Consider the following 20462-nt stretch of genomic DNA (forward strand, 5'->3'; position numbering starts at 1 on the left):
GAGGAGACTGGGGCTAGCTTCACTCACCGCTGTACCGTACCGCGGGCCCGCCGTGCAGTGGCCGCCATGTTAGTTGCAAGAGGAATCCGGCTTGTGGCTCGTAAGTAAACACATTTTATTACTTAAAATTCAAACAAAAAAATCTAATATCTATAACAAAATGCATTTTCGTTAATAATCATTTTTAGGACCGGTTTCTGGCTCAATTATGATGCTTCGATTGGCTGAAAATTTGTCTCGGAAATATTCCCCTAAACCACCGGTTTCACCAACATTTTGTCGATAATGTTTCGTTGTACAATTTTTGTACAGGGCAATTATGTTTTTCATGCATGCATGCTAAATAGTCTCCATTTTCTTTCTTTAACACTTGATGATCTTTCTGTCTATATTTTGGTGAAGGATACTTTCGATGTATACATTACTGTCAACCTCGCTTTAGGAAAAGTCTTGAGAAAGATAGGTAATGCGGGAGAATACAGTAAATGTATGGATATTTTCAAGAAAATTAGGCTTGAGAAAAGGTTCAAAATCTTGAGACTCCCGCCTAATGCAGGAGAGTTGACAGCTATGTGTAGAGTAACTTATAATTGGATTATGTTTGCTAAACGCCAACAGCTTTCTAATGTTTGCATGTGCTGTTTTCAGAGTGCCAAGGGAAGCCACTTATAGGTACTGCTGTAGTATCAACGGTAAGACTTGTTAAAATCCACATCGGCTTTCTTTTTTTTTGTAACAAGATCTTTATATAAATATACCTACCTGGTCAGAGGGCATAAATCACTCACTTTTCGGATCAGCATGGCATAAACCATAGGACCTAGACAACTCAGATAACCCTAACTCCCCACTTACTCGGACTGACTTTGATACAATACAGTATTCAAGTCATTTGTTCTCGGAAAATTTGAACTCCATGCTAACTTGAACTGTTTTTCAATTTCTTTGATGGTTCAAATTAACAGGGTTCAATTATGACAGTTTAACCCATTCGCTCCTGGGATAATAGCGCGCACGAATCGCTCTCTCCCTGGGAGTTTTCACAAGTTTTGCAAATTCCCTCGAGCAGAAAGCAAAACACATATGCGCAGTAAATTGCGAGACAATATTACATAAAAGCAAATAGTGCATCGTATTCAGGAAAAGAAGAGAAATCTGCTGGTGTACAAATTAATCTGTAAACAACTAGGAAAATATAAAAACCAGACGATTATTTATCAAGCTTATTCAAATTTGTTAAATTTAATGACACGAAGAAACAAAAACACAACTTCTTTTGACAAAATTCTTCTTTAATAAATACACAAATCAATACAATATTTTAAATAAATGAACTCACAGTATCCCTGATTACATTCCACGAGTTTATTCCACAGATAAGATTTCAAGACTTGGTAAAACAAGTATAAAATAGGACAGTTTTTCCGCCGGGCGTTTCAGGGCGGTATGGGAGCAAATGGGTTAAACAATGATTTGTCACCTTTAAATATGTTATCTATCATGGTGAGATTTGGTTGTGCCAAAAGGAAGCCTTTGTCAAGTTAAGCTTAGAATTACTGGCTGCAAAAATACTGGAAGTTCATCACTTTTTTACTGGAGAAGGTTGTATCAGTGACTGATAAAACATGTATTCTGTTTCCAGAGAAAAATCAGCTATCTCCCTAAGAAAGGCACTGGAGGGAGATCTTCATTCAATGGAGTGTCAGCAACAGTGTTTGGAGCCACTGGATTTCTTGGCAGATATGTGATTAACAGATTGGGTAAGTAAACAACAGAAGTAATATCAAAATATCATACACGATACAACCATACCATACAACAATAAGGCCTGTTATATAATACATGATCAAAATAATACACAACAAACTGAAAAAAAACATGGTGTGATTTGTTTTGTGGAAAGAGACCTCATGATTCAATGGGATTGATACAGTCGCTTGTAGGTATAGGTGTTGTTTTGTAAAAAAAAAAGACCTCATGATTCAATGAGATTGATACAGTCGCTTGTAGGTATAGGTGTTGTTTTGTAAAAAAAAATAGACCTCATGATTCAATGGGATTGATACAGTGGCTATTAGGTATATGTGTTGTTTTGTGAAAAAAGACCTCATGATTCAATGGGATTGATACAGTGGTTATTAGGTATAGGTGTTGTTTTGTAAAAAAAGACCTCATGATTCAATGGGTTTATTACAATGGCTCTTAAAGTAAGTATAGGTGCTGCTTATAATGAAAGAAAAAGTTGCCAAATGCACTCGTTGATGCTATAATCCTTATGTCGATCTCTGTTTCACTTTATCTTGGCTACTCTGATTCTAGGTCGTGTTGGCACTCAACTCACTGTTCCATACCGCGGGGATGAGCATGACATCCGACATCTTAGGCTCATGGGGGATCTGGGTCAAATTGACTTCTTTGTAAGTGATCTACTTTATTTAGTTAGCTAAAAATAGCAATACAGTAGAAGCTTGGTACATCCGACATCTTAGGCTCATGGGGGATCTGGGACAAATTGACTTCTTTGTAAGTGATCTACTTTATTAAGTCAGCTAAAAATAGCAATACCGTAGAAGCTTGGTACATTCGACACTTTAGGCTCATTGGGGATCTGGGACAAATTGACTTCTTTGTAAGTGATCTACTTTATTTAGTCAGCTAAAAATAGCAATACAGTAGATGCTTGGTACATGCAATAATCAATATAACAATATTCTCAGTATAGCAATTGATTTCTGGTGCTGTCAACCATGAAATAGATGAAAAATTATGTCGATTTAATCACAAAAGCATGCTGTAAAAGGTATAACCACACCCCATTCACTCAGTGACGGCAAATGATGACTGACAACTTGCCTTAGGCATCTCCTTTTTATAGTTCCAGTCTGGTTTAATGATATTCTTGTTATAACAATACAAATTACAGTTTTACTTTCAGTAAGTCATTTCAAAGAGTCCTTGGTTACTCACACTTTATTTTGTGTAAATTTTTTTAATGTTTTAATAATTTTTTTTATAGGATTTCCACCTAAAAGATGAGGAGTCCATAGCCAAGATGGTGAAACACTCCAATGTTGTTGTAAATCTGATTGGACGTGGCTTTGAAACCAGGTACATGTTTCCTGCTTATGGCCTCTCCCCGAAACCCTCTCTGTTGTTTCATTTTGCCAGACTCTGTCCTGTCTATAAGGGCACAGAATGAGGTGTGCCTTCTTTTCTTGAAGATTTAACTTCATAGGTCTGGTTTCCTGCCCCTCTCCCCCCCCCCCTTACCTGGTATCTTGAATATTAATCCTATGTTACCCCTCTGACTCTCTATCAGCCCCAATTAATACCTTTCCACACCCCTTTCCTTGTGCCGTTACTCCTATGCTTGGAATATTCACAGATCTCATCCCTAGCCCTAGAAATATTAAACAGCTCTTATTTGGATCACTGCACAATTCCAATAAATGCGGTATTTAGCAAATAGATATCATTTTCGCATGCAACTGTCCTCTAATAGATGTACAGATAATGTCACAGCGTGCATGAACCAAAAAGTATGCAAAAAGATGCAGTTGAGTTGGGTGACTGTCATCTGGGCATCTTTTAGAGGACAGAGGCACAAAGCAATGAGATCTATTTGATTTATACAATAATTAAAATGTTTTCTTACTTTACAGTATAGTTTTGGGGGAGCGTGCGCACATGCTGATGCCAAACGTGCGTCTGTCCTCTAATAACCCATGGACCCTCCATCAATCAGAGTTTGTGTTTTACGAGTGTCGTTGTAAAAAGTGTTGTAACATAAGTAAATCTTTTCCAGGAATTTTAATTTTGAGGAAGTCCATGTGGATGGTGCAAGAACTATAGCGAAGGCTGCTAAGGAGGCTGGGGTGGAACGCTTAATACATGTCTCTGCTTTGAATGCAGCAGTGGACAGCCCCAGCAAATTTCTGCACACCAAGGTCAGTAGAATGTGATTACCCCCTGAACCACGCTGTCACACTTATTTATAATAATTTCCCATTGCTCATGACCTTCCAAACAAATCCCCTGAAACAAAAATACTAAAGGTGTTCTGAAGTGTGTATTTAAAATGCATTGTCTTGCAATGTTGTCAAAAGTTTGGCAGGTTTGTGCCATTAATGTAATAATTTGTTTAAGGCCCTAGGAGAGCAAGCTGTAAGAGAAGAGTTCCCAAATGCCACCATTCTTAGACCAGGCACAGTCTTTGGCCATGAAGACAAGTTCCTCAATTACTATGCCTGTAAGTTCTGATATTTTGCAGAAGGTTATTTTTACAGAAGGCCAGTCACGCCGCCATTTTAGGCTCCCACTCAATGCCGAGTCACACAAAGCATCCATTTCCATGATCTAATTCAAGCGAGTAACCAATATATTTTCAATCATACGTTATCAATAACTCAGACTTCATTCGTAGATTGATATTTTGTGGTCTTCGTGCAAATAAACCATTGTATTTTTAATGATAAACAATAACAAAGGAGTGGTCAATCGACATTCTTTAATGGGCTGTTTTCAAGATAATAAAGTTTGAGCATGAAAGCAAGGTGAACATCGGCTGCAAAAGCCCTACTTTCATGCTCAAATTTTATCACCTGGAAAACGGCCAATATTGTAAAGCATGGTATTTATGTTAACATACGTAGGCTGGGTGCAGATATTTTAGAATTGCTCCATTCTGATATTATTGCATTCTTATTTGGGTCTCTAGAAATACTACATGTTGTCTACTGTCAAAATAAGTGTACAAAGACTATAAAATCATCATTAAGAAGTACTAAACCATAGCTCTTTTAGAAATATTGTTTCAACTGTGTGGGATAGATCATTATTAGAATTAATTGCCCTTTTCTTGTCTCACAGATTTGAGATCCCTTCCTTTTGGAATTCCCCTTATTGAAGGAGGGATGAACACGAAGAAAATGCCAGTTTATGTAAGTATAACTCAGCACTTGAATTGTGATCTTGATTCCTACTCGAATTAAATTTTCCGGGGACAGGTCGCTGATGTGGCGCAGTCGATTCTAGAAGCCATCAAAGAGGAGGCCAGCGTTGGACAAACATTTGAATTAGTTGGGTAGGTCAGTTCACTGACCATTTATTTGATGAAATGAAACCATAGGATAAAACTGATGTAATGTGTCACTAGTTCAAACATGAGTTCTGGTATAAAAGGGATAAGACCACCCCCGGGAGGGAACCTGATAAAAACAGGCGGTGGTGATCGTCGGCAAAATCAATTTTAACCCTAAGCGATGGCACTTTGGGTGTGGTCAACAGACATTTTTACCCCTAAGAGATAACAAATTGGGTGAGGTCAAAGGAATTTTTAACCCTACACCCCCTTAGGAACAATTGTTCGAATTTTATACCCTTAAAAAACGGTAAACATCCCCTTAGGAATAGCAGTTGGTTTAATTTTATACCCTAAGAGGTAGCAAAATCAGAAAAAACCTTCAACACCCCCTAAGGGATGGTAATTAGTCAACATTTTATACCCTAAAACGATCACACCTGTCTACTTTTTTGGAGAGTTCCCCCCAGGAGATCACCACTCATTTGTATGGGTAAATTCTTAGAGAACTTTAGGCTTGAGAAGTTTAGTGTGTGTTTGCCTTTTATAATGACATCCTTATGTTTGAGGCAGACAATAGGCATGACAAAGGAATATTTTTCATTTTCCAGGCCGAGTGAATACTACCTGTATGACATCATAGATTACATCTACCGCGTCATGAAGTGTAACTTCAAGCATTACACTGTGCCAAGAAAGGCTTATGAGTGAGTTGCGCCACGGGTATTTATTTGCATGAGTTATGTGTAGAAATAATTGTAATGTTTTATAGGTAATCCCTTCCCTTTTCTTTTTTTCTCTCCCCCCTCCCCCCCACCTTTTCCCCTCTCCCTACTTCTCTTCCCTACTACTCTCTTATCTTCTCTTAATTTGACCATGTTTTAACTTTTTACTGTGGTCGTTTTAGACTCATGGCATGGGGATTCGAATGGTCAATTTTCAACCCAAGACTCACAAGAGATATGCTTTACAGGGTAAGATAAATAGTATTGAGTTGAATTCAACAGGATAGTGTTTATAGTGTGTTATGGAAGCATGGGTGGACCGGAGGTCCCGTCACTTCAAGCTGCACCACACTAACCTGAGCCTAAGGGACATAAAAGAACCACTGGGGACGCAGTAAACCCTCTGGCAGTGACCACCCCCAACTGTAACTGTGCTTACAATGCTTACTAACAATACACTCGAGGGGGTTCTTGATTTGAGGCCTAGCTCTGTTGTATCTTCTGCACCAGTATAACTGGTGGAAATTAAATAAATAAATAAATATTTACGAATTTAACATTTTAACATTTAACGTACCCGAGCACAACCATAATTCGCCCATGCTATCCGTTTGTGCCTATTGATTTTATGGTAAACATTGAACAGTGAACATCCTGAACAGTGTTTGAAATCAGGATTCTTAAAAAACACCAGAACCTTTTTAAAGCTTTTTAAAGCTTTTTAAAATAAGGCTAGGGAAATCACAAAATGTTAACATAAACACAATACTAAACAAATATGTTTTTTATTTTCATTTTTTTTGTTTTTCGTTTATCGTAAGATCACTAAATAGCCATATAACTTGAAAAATATGTTTGTGCCGTTTCAGCAATTTCAATCTGATGCCTTGACCCCAGGGCTCCCCGGCCTAGAAGACCTTGGCATCAAACCCACCCCCCTCGAAGCGGAAGCAATTGCAGTGCTTAGAAGACACCGTCAATCATACTACTACGAGGAGGCCATTGACGAGGACGAAGTCTGCCGCAAAACGGCTTCCTACCAGTGAGATGTGCAATCACCTTATCACTGCTCACGTGACTCGTGATATCAACATGGTCACGTGAATGGTCAAGTGTTCTTTAAGATCAGGTGTTCTAATAGTCAGAGTTGTTAACGTTTTAAAATTCTATTCCAAGGATATTTTGTAAATATGAAAGTAAAAGCCTGTTACCGGTAAGACACTTGTATATTGTTTATATGTTTCAGTACATTATTTCCTTTGGGTTGTCCAAGAAAAGAATGTACGTCTCAATGACGTCATAATAAGGCCGAGCTCTCTAGCTACCTACCTTAGTTCAGAAGTTATAGCCCTTATTCCGGAAAGTGGGCATGTACCCCCCCCCCCCCCCCCTTCATATTGTTATAGTTATAATAAACGCCCCACTCTAATAAATACCATTGTAATTCAATACTGCTCCGGCATTTATTAGATCATTTATGGTAGGGTTTAATTGGCACCAGGTAAAAAAACATTAAAATCAAATGTGTTCTTGTGGTGACATTTATTTTTCACATCGCATTTTACAAAACATTTTTTTTACTCTTGATGTTTCACCGTAATTTTTTAAGCGACAATTTAAGGGTTGCCCTTATTTTGGGCGTTGCAAGTAAAATCAAATCAAAACGGGCAGATTAATCATGTTCGTAGTACTTGAAATAAAAAAAGGATCGACAATCGAGTTGACGTATGTCAGTAGGCACGTGATAATACGGAGAACGAGATCTTCCCCGTAGTTAAGCTGCCCCTTGAGACCACTCACAACAAGGACGCGAACGAAGAACAACAGCGCGTGAGGCAAAACGGAGGCGAAGACAAGATTCACAACAAGCATGGTCTCCTTGAAACGCCAAGCGTCAGATTTCTGCGAGGAATTCTTGCCGTCTTCCGCTTCAACTCTTTTCCTCCTCAAAAAAATCTTATGATGGCGATTACTGTGTATATCGCTACGATGTAGTGCACAAAGGTGTCTACACCGAGGAAGGCAACTTTGAGGGGCATGTCGTTGGAGAGGTAGCAGTTGACCGTGTATTGGGTCTCCGATATCACGACGCTCAAGCTGTTGGCAGAAACCCAAAGCGACGGCGCGCACAAAGCCGGTGAACCATGATGCGGTGAGGAGTTTCTTGGTAGAGCTGGGTGTGGGGACGCGAAAGGGGTAAAAGACTGCCAGGTATCTTTCGACGGCTATGATTATCAGGTTATAGATAGCGATTCCTTGGAAAACATGCACACTCCAGCTCATGAAATTGCATGTCATGTCACTGCTTTATACATCCACATTAAGGAAGACATTGACCACTGGTGCTACTAGTAATACCCCTAGGATATCAGCCAAGGCTTGGCTTTTGAAGAAATATCTAGGAATATAACTCTATGGCGTCAGAAACCGTTCAAAATTCCCTGGGGTAAAAGCGTCGCCGGTAATTGGTTTTCACGGCACCGGGTTTTATTTGGCGGTGCCGGGTTTTCTAAAAGCCCTGACATGGTAAAAGCGTCGCCGGTAATTGGTTTTCACGGCACCGGGTTTTATTTTGACGGTGCCGGGTTTTCTAAAAGCCCTGACAAAATTACCCGGGGAAAAAGCGTCGCCGGCAATTGGTTATCACGGCAACGGGTTTTATTTGACGGTGCCGGTTTTTTCGAAAGTTTCTTTGATTTGCGGGGGTCTGATTTTAAGTTCCGTATGCGTGGTCTGAAATTACATCCGAGGCCTGGTTTATTTCCGTGGCCAGGATTTATTTTCGCAATAACGATTATTCGATAGACTATTTTTAATAATAAATTCATTTATCATTATTTCTTTATAAATCCAAAGAAATGTTGTTTAATATTAGTTGTTGCGCGCAAAAAGATAAGGGGAACGATGCAGAAAATAACAAATCATAGACGGTTAGCAGTGGTTGCCGGTTTTTATTCTCACATTTGTGAATTTTTTTTTTTTTTTTTTACAATTGATACTGATGTTTATGTACGCGAGAATGGCCCGTCACTTTTTCCAGAATATGTCCATTCCTTTTTATGAAGAAAACGTTTTCGTTTTGAGGAACTGGTACCGAGGAATCTTAGTTTTTTTTTCAGATACTTTCTCCATTTACCAAAGATGGTGACAGGCACTGTTTTTCTCTTCTGATTACAATTCATAAAGTTTACGAAGCACCTGCGGTACGGCAGCCTAAAAAATGACAAGAATCATGCAGTTTTTCCAAATAAGGAATTTGTTAATTTCCTTATATGGAAGTTACCAATTTTGTCAAAAATGACAATTTTTGCGATGAACATGAACTACGAACTGCTCACGATGCAGCATTTTTTCATCCGGGTTACCCGTGTGAAAAAGAGATCGTTCCCAGTCTCTAAAATGGTGGTAAGCTTGCAAGAACGTGTGTGGTTTTTGGGACTTTAAGGAAATTTGTGGGTCCTTCTCTGAGATTAGTTTACCAAGTGAGAGCACGTGCGACTAAACAGGGAAGGAGTTGACTGATATAAGAGGTAACTTAAATATTATTTACTAGATTAAAATTGGAGTAAAACTGAAACACCCCACACACTTACTTAATGAGGAACAGAATTAAGCTTAATGCTTTTAATAATGCTTTTATTACAAGTACTATTCTTTTCTAAACATTTTTTTGTGTGGTTCTTCCTTTTTTTGCTCTCCTTGCCCCTCTTTCTCTTTCTCTTTGCTTGCTCGCCTTGTTTTTGCTGAAAGATAAAACAGGAAGGACTGGTCACCATTATACCCAACAACATTGGGTACAAGGGTGACCAGCACTGTGGGCTGTAATTAGGTGAGACAGAACAATACTGCTACATTAAGGGTGACAGATCTCCCTTTCCATGACTTTGTCAGAATCTGCCAGCCATTACATCCATAAAAGTACTTAGGGCTGCAAGACATTGTTATCATCATAAGACATCTCTTGTAAGGAGCCGATGTCAGAACTACAGCAATATTATAGAATAAGCACAAAGAGATAGAGTTATATAAGGTATATGTTGTTTCAATTGCATCATGTCCCATCTTCTCAGCCAGAGACTTTGAAATTCGGGTCCATTGCAAGATCAAACTAATAGCACCAGCCGATAGAGCAATGATATATGTGTGTCTGTGTGTCCATTGCAAGACCTCGCCAGTATACACCAGCCGATAGAGCAATGATGTAAGTCTGTGTGTCCATTGCAAGACCTCGCCAGTATACACCAGCCGATAGAGCAATGATGTATGTATGTCTGTGTGTCCATTGCAATACCTCGCCAGTATACACCAGCCGATAGAGCAATGATGTAAGTCTGTGTGTCCATTGCAAGACCTCGCCAGTATACACCAGCCGATAGAGCAATGATGTATGTATGTCTGTGTGTCCATTGCAAGACCTCGCCAGTATACACCAGCCGACAGAGCAATGATGTAAGTCTGTGTGTCCATTGCAAGACCTCGCCAGTATACACCAGCCGATAGAGCAATGATGTATGTATGTCTGTGTGTCCATTGCAAGACCTCGCCAGTATACACCAGCCGATAGAGCAATGATGTAAGTCTGTGTGTCCATTGCAAGACCTCGCCAGTATACACCAGCCGATAGAGCAATGATGTATGTATGTCTGTGTGTCCATTGCAAGACCTCGCCAGTATACACCAGCCGATAGAGCAATGATGTAAGTCTGTGTGTCCATTGCAAGACCTCGCCAGTATACACCAGCCGATAGAGCAATGATGTATGTATGTCTGTGTGTCCATTGCAAGACCTCGCCAGTATACACCAGCCGATAGAGCAATGATATATGTGTGTCTGTGTGTCCATTGCAAGACCTCGCCAGTATACACCAGCCGATAGAGCAATGATGTAAGTCTGTGTGTCCATTGCAAGACCTCGCCAGTATACACCAGCCGATAGAGCAATGATGTATGTATGTCTGTGTGTCCATTGCAATACCTCGCCAGTATACACCAGCCGATAGAGCAATGATGTAAGTCTGTGTGTCCATTGCAAGACCTCGCCAGTATACACCAGCCGACAGAGCAATGATGTAAGTCTGTGTGTCCATTGCAAGACCTCGCCAGTATACACCAGCCGATAGAGCAATGATGTATGTATGTCTGTGTGTCCATTGCAAGACCTCGCCAGTATACACCAGCCGATAGAGCAATGATGTAAGTCTGTGTGTCCATTGCAAGACCTCGCCAGTATACACCAGCCGATAGAGCAATGATGTATGTATGTCTGTGTGTCCATTGCAAGACCTCGCCAGTATACACCAGCCGATAGAGCAATGATGTAAGTCTGTGTGTCCATTGCAAGACCTCGCCAGTATACACCAGCCGATAGAGCAATGATGTATGTATGTCTGTGTGTCCATTGCAAGACCTCGCCAGTATACACCAGCCGATAGAGCAATGATGTATGTATGTCTGTGTGTCCATTGCAAGACCTCGCCAGTATACACCAGCCGATAGAGCAATGATGTAAGTCTGTGTGTCCATTGCAAGACCTCGCCAGTATACACCAGCCGATAGAGCAATGATGTATGTGTGTCTGTGTGTCCATTGCAAGACCTCGCCAGTATACACCAGCCGATAGAGCAATGATGTAAGTCAGTGGTTTTGTGTACTGTCCATTGCAAGACCATCCAGTATACTGTTTAACAGCAGACAAAGCAATGTAGTAAGTTGGTGGTATTGTAGTGTTCATTGCAAGACCTCATCAGTACACACCGGCTGATAAAGCAGGCTACTGTAGTTAGTGATGGAATAAGCTCCTTTTTAAAGACTGACTTTTAGGAATACACATAACTGATACCAGTATTTTTGGTAGTGGTTGTTAACCCACCTTAGGTTGGGTGTCTGATACCTCTGATGCCACCTAAAAGAGTAAGACAGTTGTGATATATATTACTTTTGTTAGACTTGTCAAGGATACTAAAAAGATAAAACCTAAATTTGTAGGTGGGAGGCATGAAAATACAGTAGGATTTTTTTTTTTTAATGCAGTTTTAAAACAAAAATGTAGCTAAGTTGTGAATGTGCATCTCTTTGTAAGACTTTTAAAAACATGCTGTTAAACAAAAAACATTTGTGGCTATAATTTGTTGAAAGTGATCATGTGTATAGTAGTATGTGATGGAAAGCAGTGTCCGCCTCCTAACCTCATTTGCCAGAGACACCTCTGCTGGTACCTAAAAGAAACAAGATGGCTTAACCAAGCTGGACTATCGTTTCAGACATACAGCTTTACATTTTATTATTATTATACTAAATGATTTGCCTGAAACTTTACAATACTTTATCATGTTCATTTTTGGTAAAAAGAGAAAAAAGATTAATCAACCAGCTAGATGTACAGGTACATAACCAGTGAATCACAGCTTAAAAAGTGTGCTTCACCACCAGGCCACACAATACATACAATTTACATAGAAAACTGACCAAATACCTGACTGCAGCCTGCTGTTTCAACTGTCTCCTCTGCAAAAAGTAAATAAATATCAATTAATAAAAATAAAAACTCATTAATCCCTCCTATCACCAGATTTTAATATTTTTTTTATACCCAGCTTCCAGTTAGTGCTGTGCCATAAAAGGTTTACCAAGACAATGTTCATTGTACAATTGCTCCACCTTTGAAAAAATCCTGGATCTTTCTAGGAGTGTAACAATAACCTCAACCATTATTATGTTCTATCATTCATAATTACATAGTGCATTTAAAGGTGTGTTTTTTGTCCTTATTTGAAAGAAAGTATTTTCAAATAACACTATTACATAATACAAATTGGTGTTGTACATTAATACAATCTGGACCATACTGTAGTTTTAGATCTCTGCATAGTTGAATATCTGTCTGTTGTCAGTTTAATTATTAGTGCCCAATAAGTCACATTAATATATTTCACAATGTTGTGGATTGTGGTCTAGAACTTGTCATAGTAATTAGTCATTACTACCATAACAGTCACCTCTTAGTGTATCTTCCGCAGGAGATTCCATTGGAAAGTTTCCACAGAAAGAAACCTACACAGACATATAATACCATTATAAGTACATAGTGATAGTAAAGTAAAATTATGATCATTTTAACAGACAGACAGAAAGAAAGACAGACAATCAGACATGGACTTACCTCATCTCCTAAAAGTTGTGCACTTTGTTGGTGATCCTAAATAGAAATTAGCCAAGTATTTTAATTTCATTGTGTTAGTTTCATTGTGTTTAGTTTCGATTCTTAAAACAAGTTTTTGAATTGTATCACTAAGTGAGAGTCACAATTACCAAGAAATGTGTTTCTTAAACATGACTATGGCCCCATTTGGAATTAATTCACAAATGATTGGATAGAATATTATTCGAATAATTGATTTCGATTAATTTCATAACTCTTTTTTGTTTAAGTTGTACTGTCTGTCTCACCCTTTCAGCAAAGTTAAGGGTCTCATGTCCCTTTAATTGGTCATCATGCCTCACAATTTCTCCTCCAGCCCTATGCAGGGAGAAATGTAGAGGCATAATGGCCATGGATCCTGCCCAGTCATAGACCATCTGTGTAAATAAACAAAGATGCATATATAACAGGGCCCGCGGAGCGGGCGTGATCTTGGTATTGCCAACTCTTTGGCCATAACTGACCGCGGAGCCGCGGCGGCCGGAGGCCGTCGCCGCGAAGGGCCTACGGCCCGAGCCCCAGTAGGGGGGTTCGGGGGGGTTCTCCCCCCGAGAAAATTTCGAAAAATGGCACTGATTTCCGCTTAACTCGAGCACTTTCTGAGGGTTCTAGCGAATCTCGCCGATTTCTGGTATTGCTCGGGCAATACCGGCAATACCGGTTCCGCGGTCCCTGTATAATTAAAGTCATTTGAACATTATGATGTTCATAAGCTTAATAACCTCTTGACTTAATGCTGATACAGCTGAAACCCGCAGTAAGAACTTACATTTTTCTATGTTAGGTTCTTGAAGGGGCAGTTGCACTGGTAGTGCACATTTGTTTCAAAGTCAAAATACACAGTGGAATTGTCATTTCTTGAGAGCGAAATAGACAGCTGAAACAGCATGTAGATGTGAAATCCATTTGTATTGCACCGAATTTACTCACAAGAAGACAATCAGACAGATTATTTTCCAGTAGTTTTTCCCCTCCCCCCATTTATTGCACCACATATATTGCCTAGGATTCTAGGGGTATAAATGACAAATCTTAATTTTCAGGTTCTTACTTGTGAGTTTCCTCTGTACTTTGAATAGTAAATCATTTCACGTATGGAACCGGATTGTTTAAAATTACAGCCTCATATAGATAGCACAAATGCAATTAAGCAAAACAGATTGTTAATGCTGTGTGACCATATATGTATTCATTTTGAAGACTATACACCGGCCGATAGAGCAGTATTGTAGCTGTAGCTTATCGTATTATGTGTTGTTAGTGCATTTTGGCAGGTAAGAACTTTATTTGAAACATACCTGAAAACAGGAATGCTTGGAAAAGGAGTTCCTTATTAGTTTGCCATCAGGGCCTCTGACGGCTATTTTAACAATGTCTGCACCCTCGGGTGGGGCACAGACCCTTTCTTTGCGTTGCCTCCTAATTTTTTCCTTGGAAAGATGTGAAAATAAAACACTAAGTAATAAGAAATTTTTTTTTATTCTATTCATGCTTTTGAAAAAAAGATAATTAATGCAATATAGTGGAACCTCTGCAACATACAACACTATACTGTATAATGTCTGCTGAGATTTTAATCAAAGAATATATAATATATATATAATATAATATTTCTAGTATAGCTGTAGTATTTGGTAATTTGTATGTTTACCAGGACACACCAGCTGATAAAGCGATAAGGCTACTGTAGTACTGTTATGTTAAGCTCCTTTTTAAAGACTGTTAAGGAATACACATAGCTGATATCAATGGTAGTGAGTGTTACCCACCTCATTTTGTGTGTCCAATACCTCTTGTGGCACCTAAATAAAGTAAGACAGTAGTCATGCATACGTTACTTTTGTTAGACTGAAAAAAATTTGGAATGATAACTTATGATGACCTTATGTGGCTAAATTTGTAGGTGGCATTAGATATAGGGGTCCCTTGGTATTCTTTTTTATGAAGGCTGTTTGAAAAGAAATGTAGCCCAGTTGTCAATATGGATTTCTTTGTAGGACTTTTAAGAACATGCTGTTAAACAAAAACCCTTGTGGCTAATTTGCTGGAAGTGAAACTTTGTTTAGAAGTGATGGGAAGCAGTGTCAGCCTCCTAACCTCACTATGTGCAGGAGACACCTCTGCTGGTACCTATAAAAAGAAACACGATGGGTTAACCAAGTTGCATTATTGGCATAGATGTACAGATGTATAGATAGACAAGCAATTACCATTCCATGTTACAATGGACTTCATAAAATTGTTGACATACGTTAAGATTTTGAGGCTCCACCGGTCCCCCCATCACATCATCCTCCTTCTCTTGGAGCTTGCCAGTTGTATCAAACATCTAGATCATACAATGTACAGTTAAAAATCATAGTTTATCCTTGTTAATATTATCAATATTATAATTTCATCATCATCATCATCATTATTATTATTACTATTATTACTCTGATGATCACTTGTATGTCTGAATTGGAAATATTTTATATAAAATGTTATTTTTATATAGCAGAACCATTTGTTTTGAACCATTTGTATTGTAAATAGTAATTTAAAGAGATCGTTAAGTATTTTATTTCTCAGTTCCGATAAAGACTACAGTTATGAATCACTGATTGAATTGATGCACAAACTCTGTAATTCTAAGCCTGTATAAGCAACACATTTATTGGTGTGACCAGCTCAGTTAGCGAAGATTTTCTTTTGTTCTTAGGCGCATGCAAGCGACCACAATTTTTTTTATGATTTTTCCGATTATTATTATCAGGATATTTATTATTGATATAATCTTCATTATTATTTTTATTATTATTTTCGTAAAATACAAAGAACATGCAAACCTTAGAAACGATGGTCGTCTGGCTGTGCTGATCCTTTTTCCTGGGAATATAATAACATGCATTTGTTGTATACTAAGTTTCAAACCCTGATGACAATAAATAACCACAAACATTACTTGATGTACACCTTGGCTCAAACTTTTAACACTATTCTGTAATACACTTTGTACCTGTCATTGCAAAGGGAAGCTTCAAGTGCATCCTTCTGCTGTCGAAGAAGCAGTTCTCTTTCCTTCATTCTGAGCCTAGATGAAGATTTATGTCATTCACTTTCTTCACTAGATCTAGCGTTAATACAGTGACCTCAACTTGAGATGGTTTGTAGATTTCATCAGATTCCCCCTAATCAGATTCCCTGTGGTTCTACTTTTATTTATTTGGTATGTACCGCTCCGTCTTGAAAACTTCAAGTGTCCGCCCCATACACTGTAATGCCCTTTCAAAAGCTTCCTTTCGTAACTCGGCTGCGCCTAGAAATACAAAAAAATACAAACATTACTCGAGCAAGTTACACAAGGTAAATTCTGTGGGAGATTAGTATGGAATGCATTAGCATTGATGCTCCACTTATTTCCAGTGGGGAAAAGCGGTTGGGGTAGGGGGTGGGTGATACTTATTAGTTATTTCCCCCCTCCCCAATCTCTCTGAGAAAAAAAAAAACGTTAAGAAAACTGCATACCAACAAACCGCTCAATAATTGTTGGGACTGCTTGTCCAAGAGATGGTGAGCAGACAATCACTTGTGGTGTCCTGATATGCTCACCTCCCAAAGAATCTGAAGCTGGATTTTAAAATTTACAACAGTAAAAAAAGTGCACAATTTTTTAAACAACAAAAATTGTATCTTGACTTACCATCTTTGCCATATTCTGTATTCATCGCCCCTAACCAAAATATGGGTGTGGCAGAGTTGGAGGATTGGGATATATCAGCAAGGTGACTAGAAAAAAGCATAGAAGAGATAAATAAAATACAACAGTTCTATCTGACATAAAAATAGCAAAACTATGAAGATCTAGAGGAGGGAACATAATAGAAAGGGTTGCAGCCCCCATATGAGATAATAAAAACAAGAGGCCCCACCAGTCTTACTTTGTGCTGCGAATCCCCCCTCTGAATAAATCCTTAATCAGTCCCTTTATCTAAAAGCGCGGTGCCCCTTCATTTGCTGGTTCTGTTTTAAGGAATGAGGGCACTACCTTAAAAGCTCTTTCTCGCATGGCTTTAAAAAAAGCCTGCTGCATATTAAAACAATAACAAGTCCGCGGCATGAGTCATGTGCTTGTCCCAATACCTTGGATGGAGACAAACAATAGTTAGCATATTAGCCATGTTTTTATTGTTACAATGATGCTACTGATAAACATTCGATTGCTTTTTTTTGCACTCACTGCTTTAAATGTAAATGGCAGGAAAGTAGGTTCAGCAGTCCCGCTTTCATGCTGCGCCATTCTGATACACTCTACCAGGGAGGAGTGAAGCAAGCCTTAAACAGGATATAAATAATTGTTAAAAGAGAGTTAAAAGAGAGCCCTACAGTTTTTAAATATATTTATATATTATTATTTTTATCCACGGGAATGATAGCACCACTTATGATACATACCTGGTGGGTGGAATATACCCCTGTCACTGGCATCCTCCTTAATAACACCAACTGGGTAAGATAAATTGAACTGCTATGAATTCTGATGCTCTGAATGGAACATGCAAAATTTACATGCACTTACCTTGTATCCCACTTCCATGGAAAATAGGACCAGCCTCGCAGACTTGGTCATCTAATTTAAGAAATCATAAAATATGATTGTGCACAAAAATCGAGTGATATATTGGGAAACCTTTTAACAAAATCAAACCAGTCCTCATGGTGCATTATACCTTCATCAGAGTCATGCATTGCCTCATCTGTGTCATCTTCTATAACTTGGGGGACAATAGGCAATGATTGGCGACTTATAAATAACTCGTCAAAACTTGGTGAGGGCGATGTCACAATCGTGGTTGAAGGGGTCGCAATCGAAGATGACACGGTGGTAGTGGTTGTCGCCGTCGTGTAGGTGCCACTTGTTGAAGGGGTCGCAATTGAAGATGACGTGGTTGTAGTGGTGGTTGTTGTCAGGGTGGATAAAGTGGTCTGCGGTGCATCATTCGTTCGTCCTAAATAAACCTTGTAACAGTAGACAGGGAGATGTATCAAACAAAGGCATTTTACAACAAGGTTGAGAATTTCTAGGCTTTAAAACTACAAACAGAATGTTAAGGAGAAATTTGTTTAAATTTATCTTTGATTTTAAAACAGGGAGCAAACTTGGAAATAGGAAATTTACCATTGCTATTACACCCTTTTTGCAATTAATAAATACGTTCTATTTGCCATGTTTTTCTTTTATGTCAAACCTTAGTTTTCGAGGTTCTGTATTGGTCGCAAATCTCTTGACCACCAAGATTGCAACCAATTGGCATCAGGCGATGATTCCCTGTCATTGCAGCTTTGTAGAATGTGATGCTGAAAAAAGTTTTATCACTCAAGTCAAGTTTTATTAACCATTACAATATTTTAAACAATATGTAATTAAAATATTTATTGAAATTGTATGCAATATCTGGCAAATTTCTTAGGATGAGTGAAACCATGGAACATACTATAACATACCTGTCAACTCTCCCGGTTTTTTAAAGTGATGCGAAAATAAAGTGTCTCGAAAATTGGGATGAGCCAAAATTAAGTGAGTACACAAAAAGCCATTGGGTGAAATATTATGTTGATAAGCTTTATGGAAACACCTTGTCTATTTAGTACATATAGTACTGGAACGAGTTGGGTATATATACCTTATTACACTTAATTTTCGCGACGTCAAAATTTCGCGATTTTGAGATGACGATATTTCGCAACACTTTATTTTCGCGATTTTCCTATTTCCGTAAAAACCATATCACTTTATTTTCACGATTTTGGGATAATAAAACCAAGCAAAACAAGTGGAAAATTAAAATGTGCTGTAATCATCAAAACTGAAACAATTTGTAACAATATGATGCGTGGGCTAAATTGAGCACACTCATGTTTTTGCTACAGTTTTGATGATTAAAGCACATTTTAATTCAATTTGTTTTGATTTCATTGTCCCAAAATCGCGAAAATAAAGTGACCTGTTTTTTGTTCGAAAATAGCGAAATCGCGAAATATCGCCGTCTCAAAATCGCGAAATGTTGACGTCGCGAAAATTAAGTGTAATAAGGTAAAGAGCGTTTCACCGGTTTATGAAAACCGCTCTAAAATCACACATTAGAGAGATAAGGTTGACAAAAATGATATTTTCACAAAATGCTGCAAAAAGAATGGGTTCGTAGCAAAAAAAATATCGCAGACATAACGCACCCCAAACGTCGAATGGCCATTAATACATGGTGGAGCCTAGTCATTTAAACAAACACAAATATCTTATATGTGGGCGAGCACGCAAAAAGATTCCCATCGCGTTTGAAAAGGAGTGCCACAGAGAATTGTAAAAAAATATGACGTGTTGGTTTCTATGTGTGAGTGTGTGTAGGGGGGTGGGGGTGGTTGAGGGAAGGCAACTGATATGGCAAACATTTGAAGAAAGAGCTAACAACTCTAGGGGGGATCTAAATAATAATAAAATTACCGTAAGTATTATAGGGACCGAGATGGAACAAATTGGTCTTAAAGGGTAATTCAATGTAATTTATCGGGATGCTAGATTTACCTCTGTGTGTCCCTAACGCATGGCAACTCGCGACGAATTAGGTCCAGTACTGTGGACCAAGAGGCATCTGATGGAAACTTAACCTTAGCGGTGCCTGCCGGAACCGACGGTGGCCGATCTCTGTCTTCGTCCTCCAGCCAAACAAATGTGCGAGAAGGTTGATTTCCTCTTCTCCTGGCCCTCGAAACACGTGGAGTAGGGGACCTCGAGGATTTACTATCGGCTGGTGTATACTGGCGAGGTCTTGCAATGGACACACAGACATACATACATCATTGCTCTATCGGCTGGTGTATACTGGCGAGGTCTTGCAATGGACACACAGACTTACATCATTGCTCTATCGGCTGGTGTATACTGGCGAGGTCTTGCAATGGACACACAGACATACATACATCATTGCTCTATCGGCTGGTGTATACTGGCGAGGTCTTGCAATGGACACACAGACTTACATCATTGCTCTATCGGCTGGTGTATACTGGCGAGGTCTTGCAATGGACACACAGACATACATACATCATTGCTCTATCGGCTGGTGTATACTGGCGAGGTCTTGCAATGGACACACAGACTTACATCATTGCTCTGTCGGCTGGTGTATACTGGCGAGGTCTTGCAATGGACACACAGACATACATACATCATTGCTCTATCGGCTGGTGTATACTGGCGAGGTCTTGCAATGGACACACAGACTTACATCATTGCTCTATCGGCTGGTGTATACTGGCGAGGTATTGCAATGGACACACAGACATACATACATCATTGCTCTATCGGCTGGTGTATACTGGCGAGGTCTTGCAATGGACACACAGACTTACATCATTGCTCTATCGGCTGGTGTATACTGGCGAGGTCTTGCAATGGACACACAGACACACATATATCATT

The 20462-nt window shown here is 39.0% G+C and overlaps 2 protein-coding genes across 2 annotated transcripts; one reads left to right on the forward strand and one right to left on the reverse strand.

Moving 5' to 3' along the window:
• Window positions 1–14: 14 nt before the first annotated feature.
• On the forward strand, window positions 15–7022 carry LOC5505960 (NADH dehydrogenase [ubiquinone] 1 alpha subcomplex subunit 9, mitochondrial). Its single transcript, XM_001626662.3, has 12 exons — window positions 15–100; window positions 649–692; window positions 1643–1760; window positions 2320–2417; window positions 3017–3108; window positions 3806–3947; window positions 4147–4249; window positions 4870–4940; window positions 5007–5083; window positions 5692–5787; window positions 5988–6054; window positions 6675–7022. Exons 1-12 carry the CDS (start codon window positions 67–69, stop codon window positions 6849–6851), a joined length of 1119 nt encoding a protein of 372 aa, XP_001626712.2. The 5' UTR covers window positions 15–66; the 3' UTR covers window positions 6852–7022.
• A 1772-nt stretch (window positions 7023–8794) lies between these two features.
• On the reverse strand, window positions 8795–19772 carry LOC5519077. The gene is made up of 23 exons (XM_048728070.1): window positions 19566–19772; window positions 18232–18340; window positions 17713–18001; window positions 17562–17612; window positions 17438–17488; window positions 17223–17317; window positions 17031–17125; window positions 16686–16771; window positions 16511–16612; window positions 16220–16301; window positions 16002–16076; window positions 15832–15871; window positions 15255–15332; window positions 15101–15133; window positions 14773–14805; window positions 14302–14433; window positions 13252–13380; window positions 12965–13000; window positions 12801–12855; window positions 12278–12309; window positions 11991–12020; window positions 11675–11707; window positions 8795–9548 (listed from the first exon to the last, which is right to left on the reverse strand). The coding sequence occupies exons 2-23, from the start codon at window positions 18316–18318 to the stop codon at window positions 9399–9401; spliced, it is 1794 nt and encodes a 597-aa protein (XP_048584027.1). The 5' UTR covers window positions 18319–18340; window positions 19566–19772; the 3' UTR covers window positions 8795–9398.
• Window positions 19773–20462: the final 690 nt, after the last annotated feature.

Source organism: Nematostella vectensis, chromosome 5 (assembly GCF_932526225.1).
Source record: "Nematostella vectensis chromosome 5, jaNemVect1.1, whole genome shotgun sequence".
In the NCBI taxonomy this organism is placed as follows: Eukaryota; Metazoa; Cnidaria; class Anthozoa; order Actiniaria; family Edwardsiidae; genus Nematostella; species Nematostella vectensis.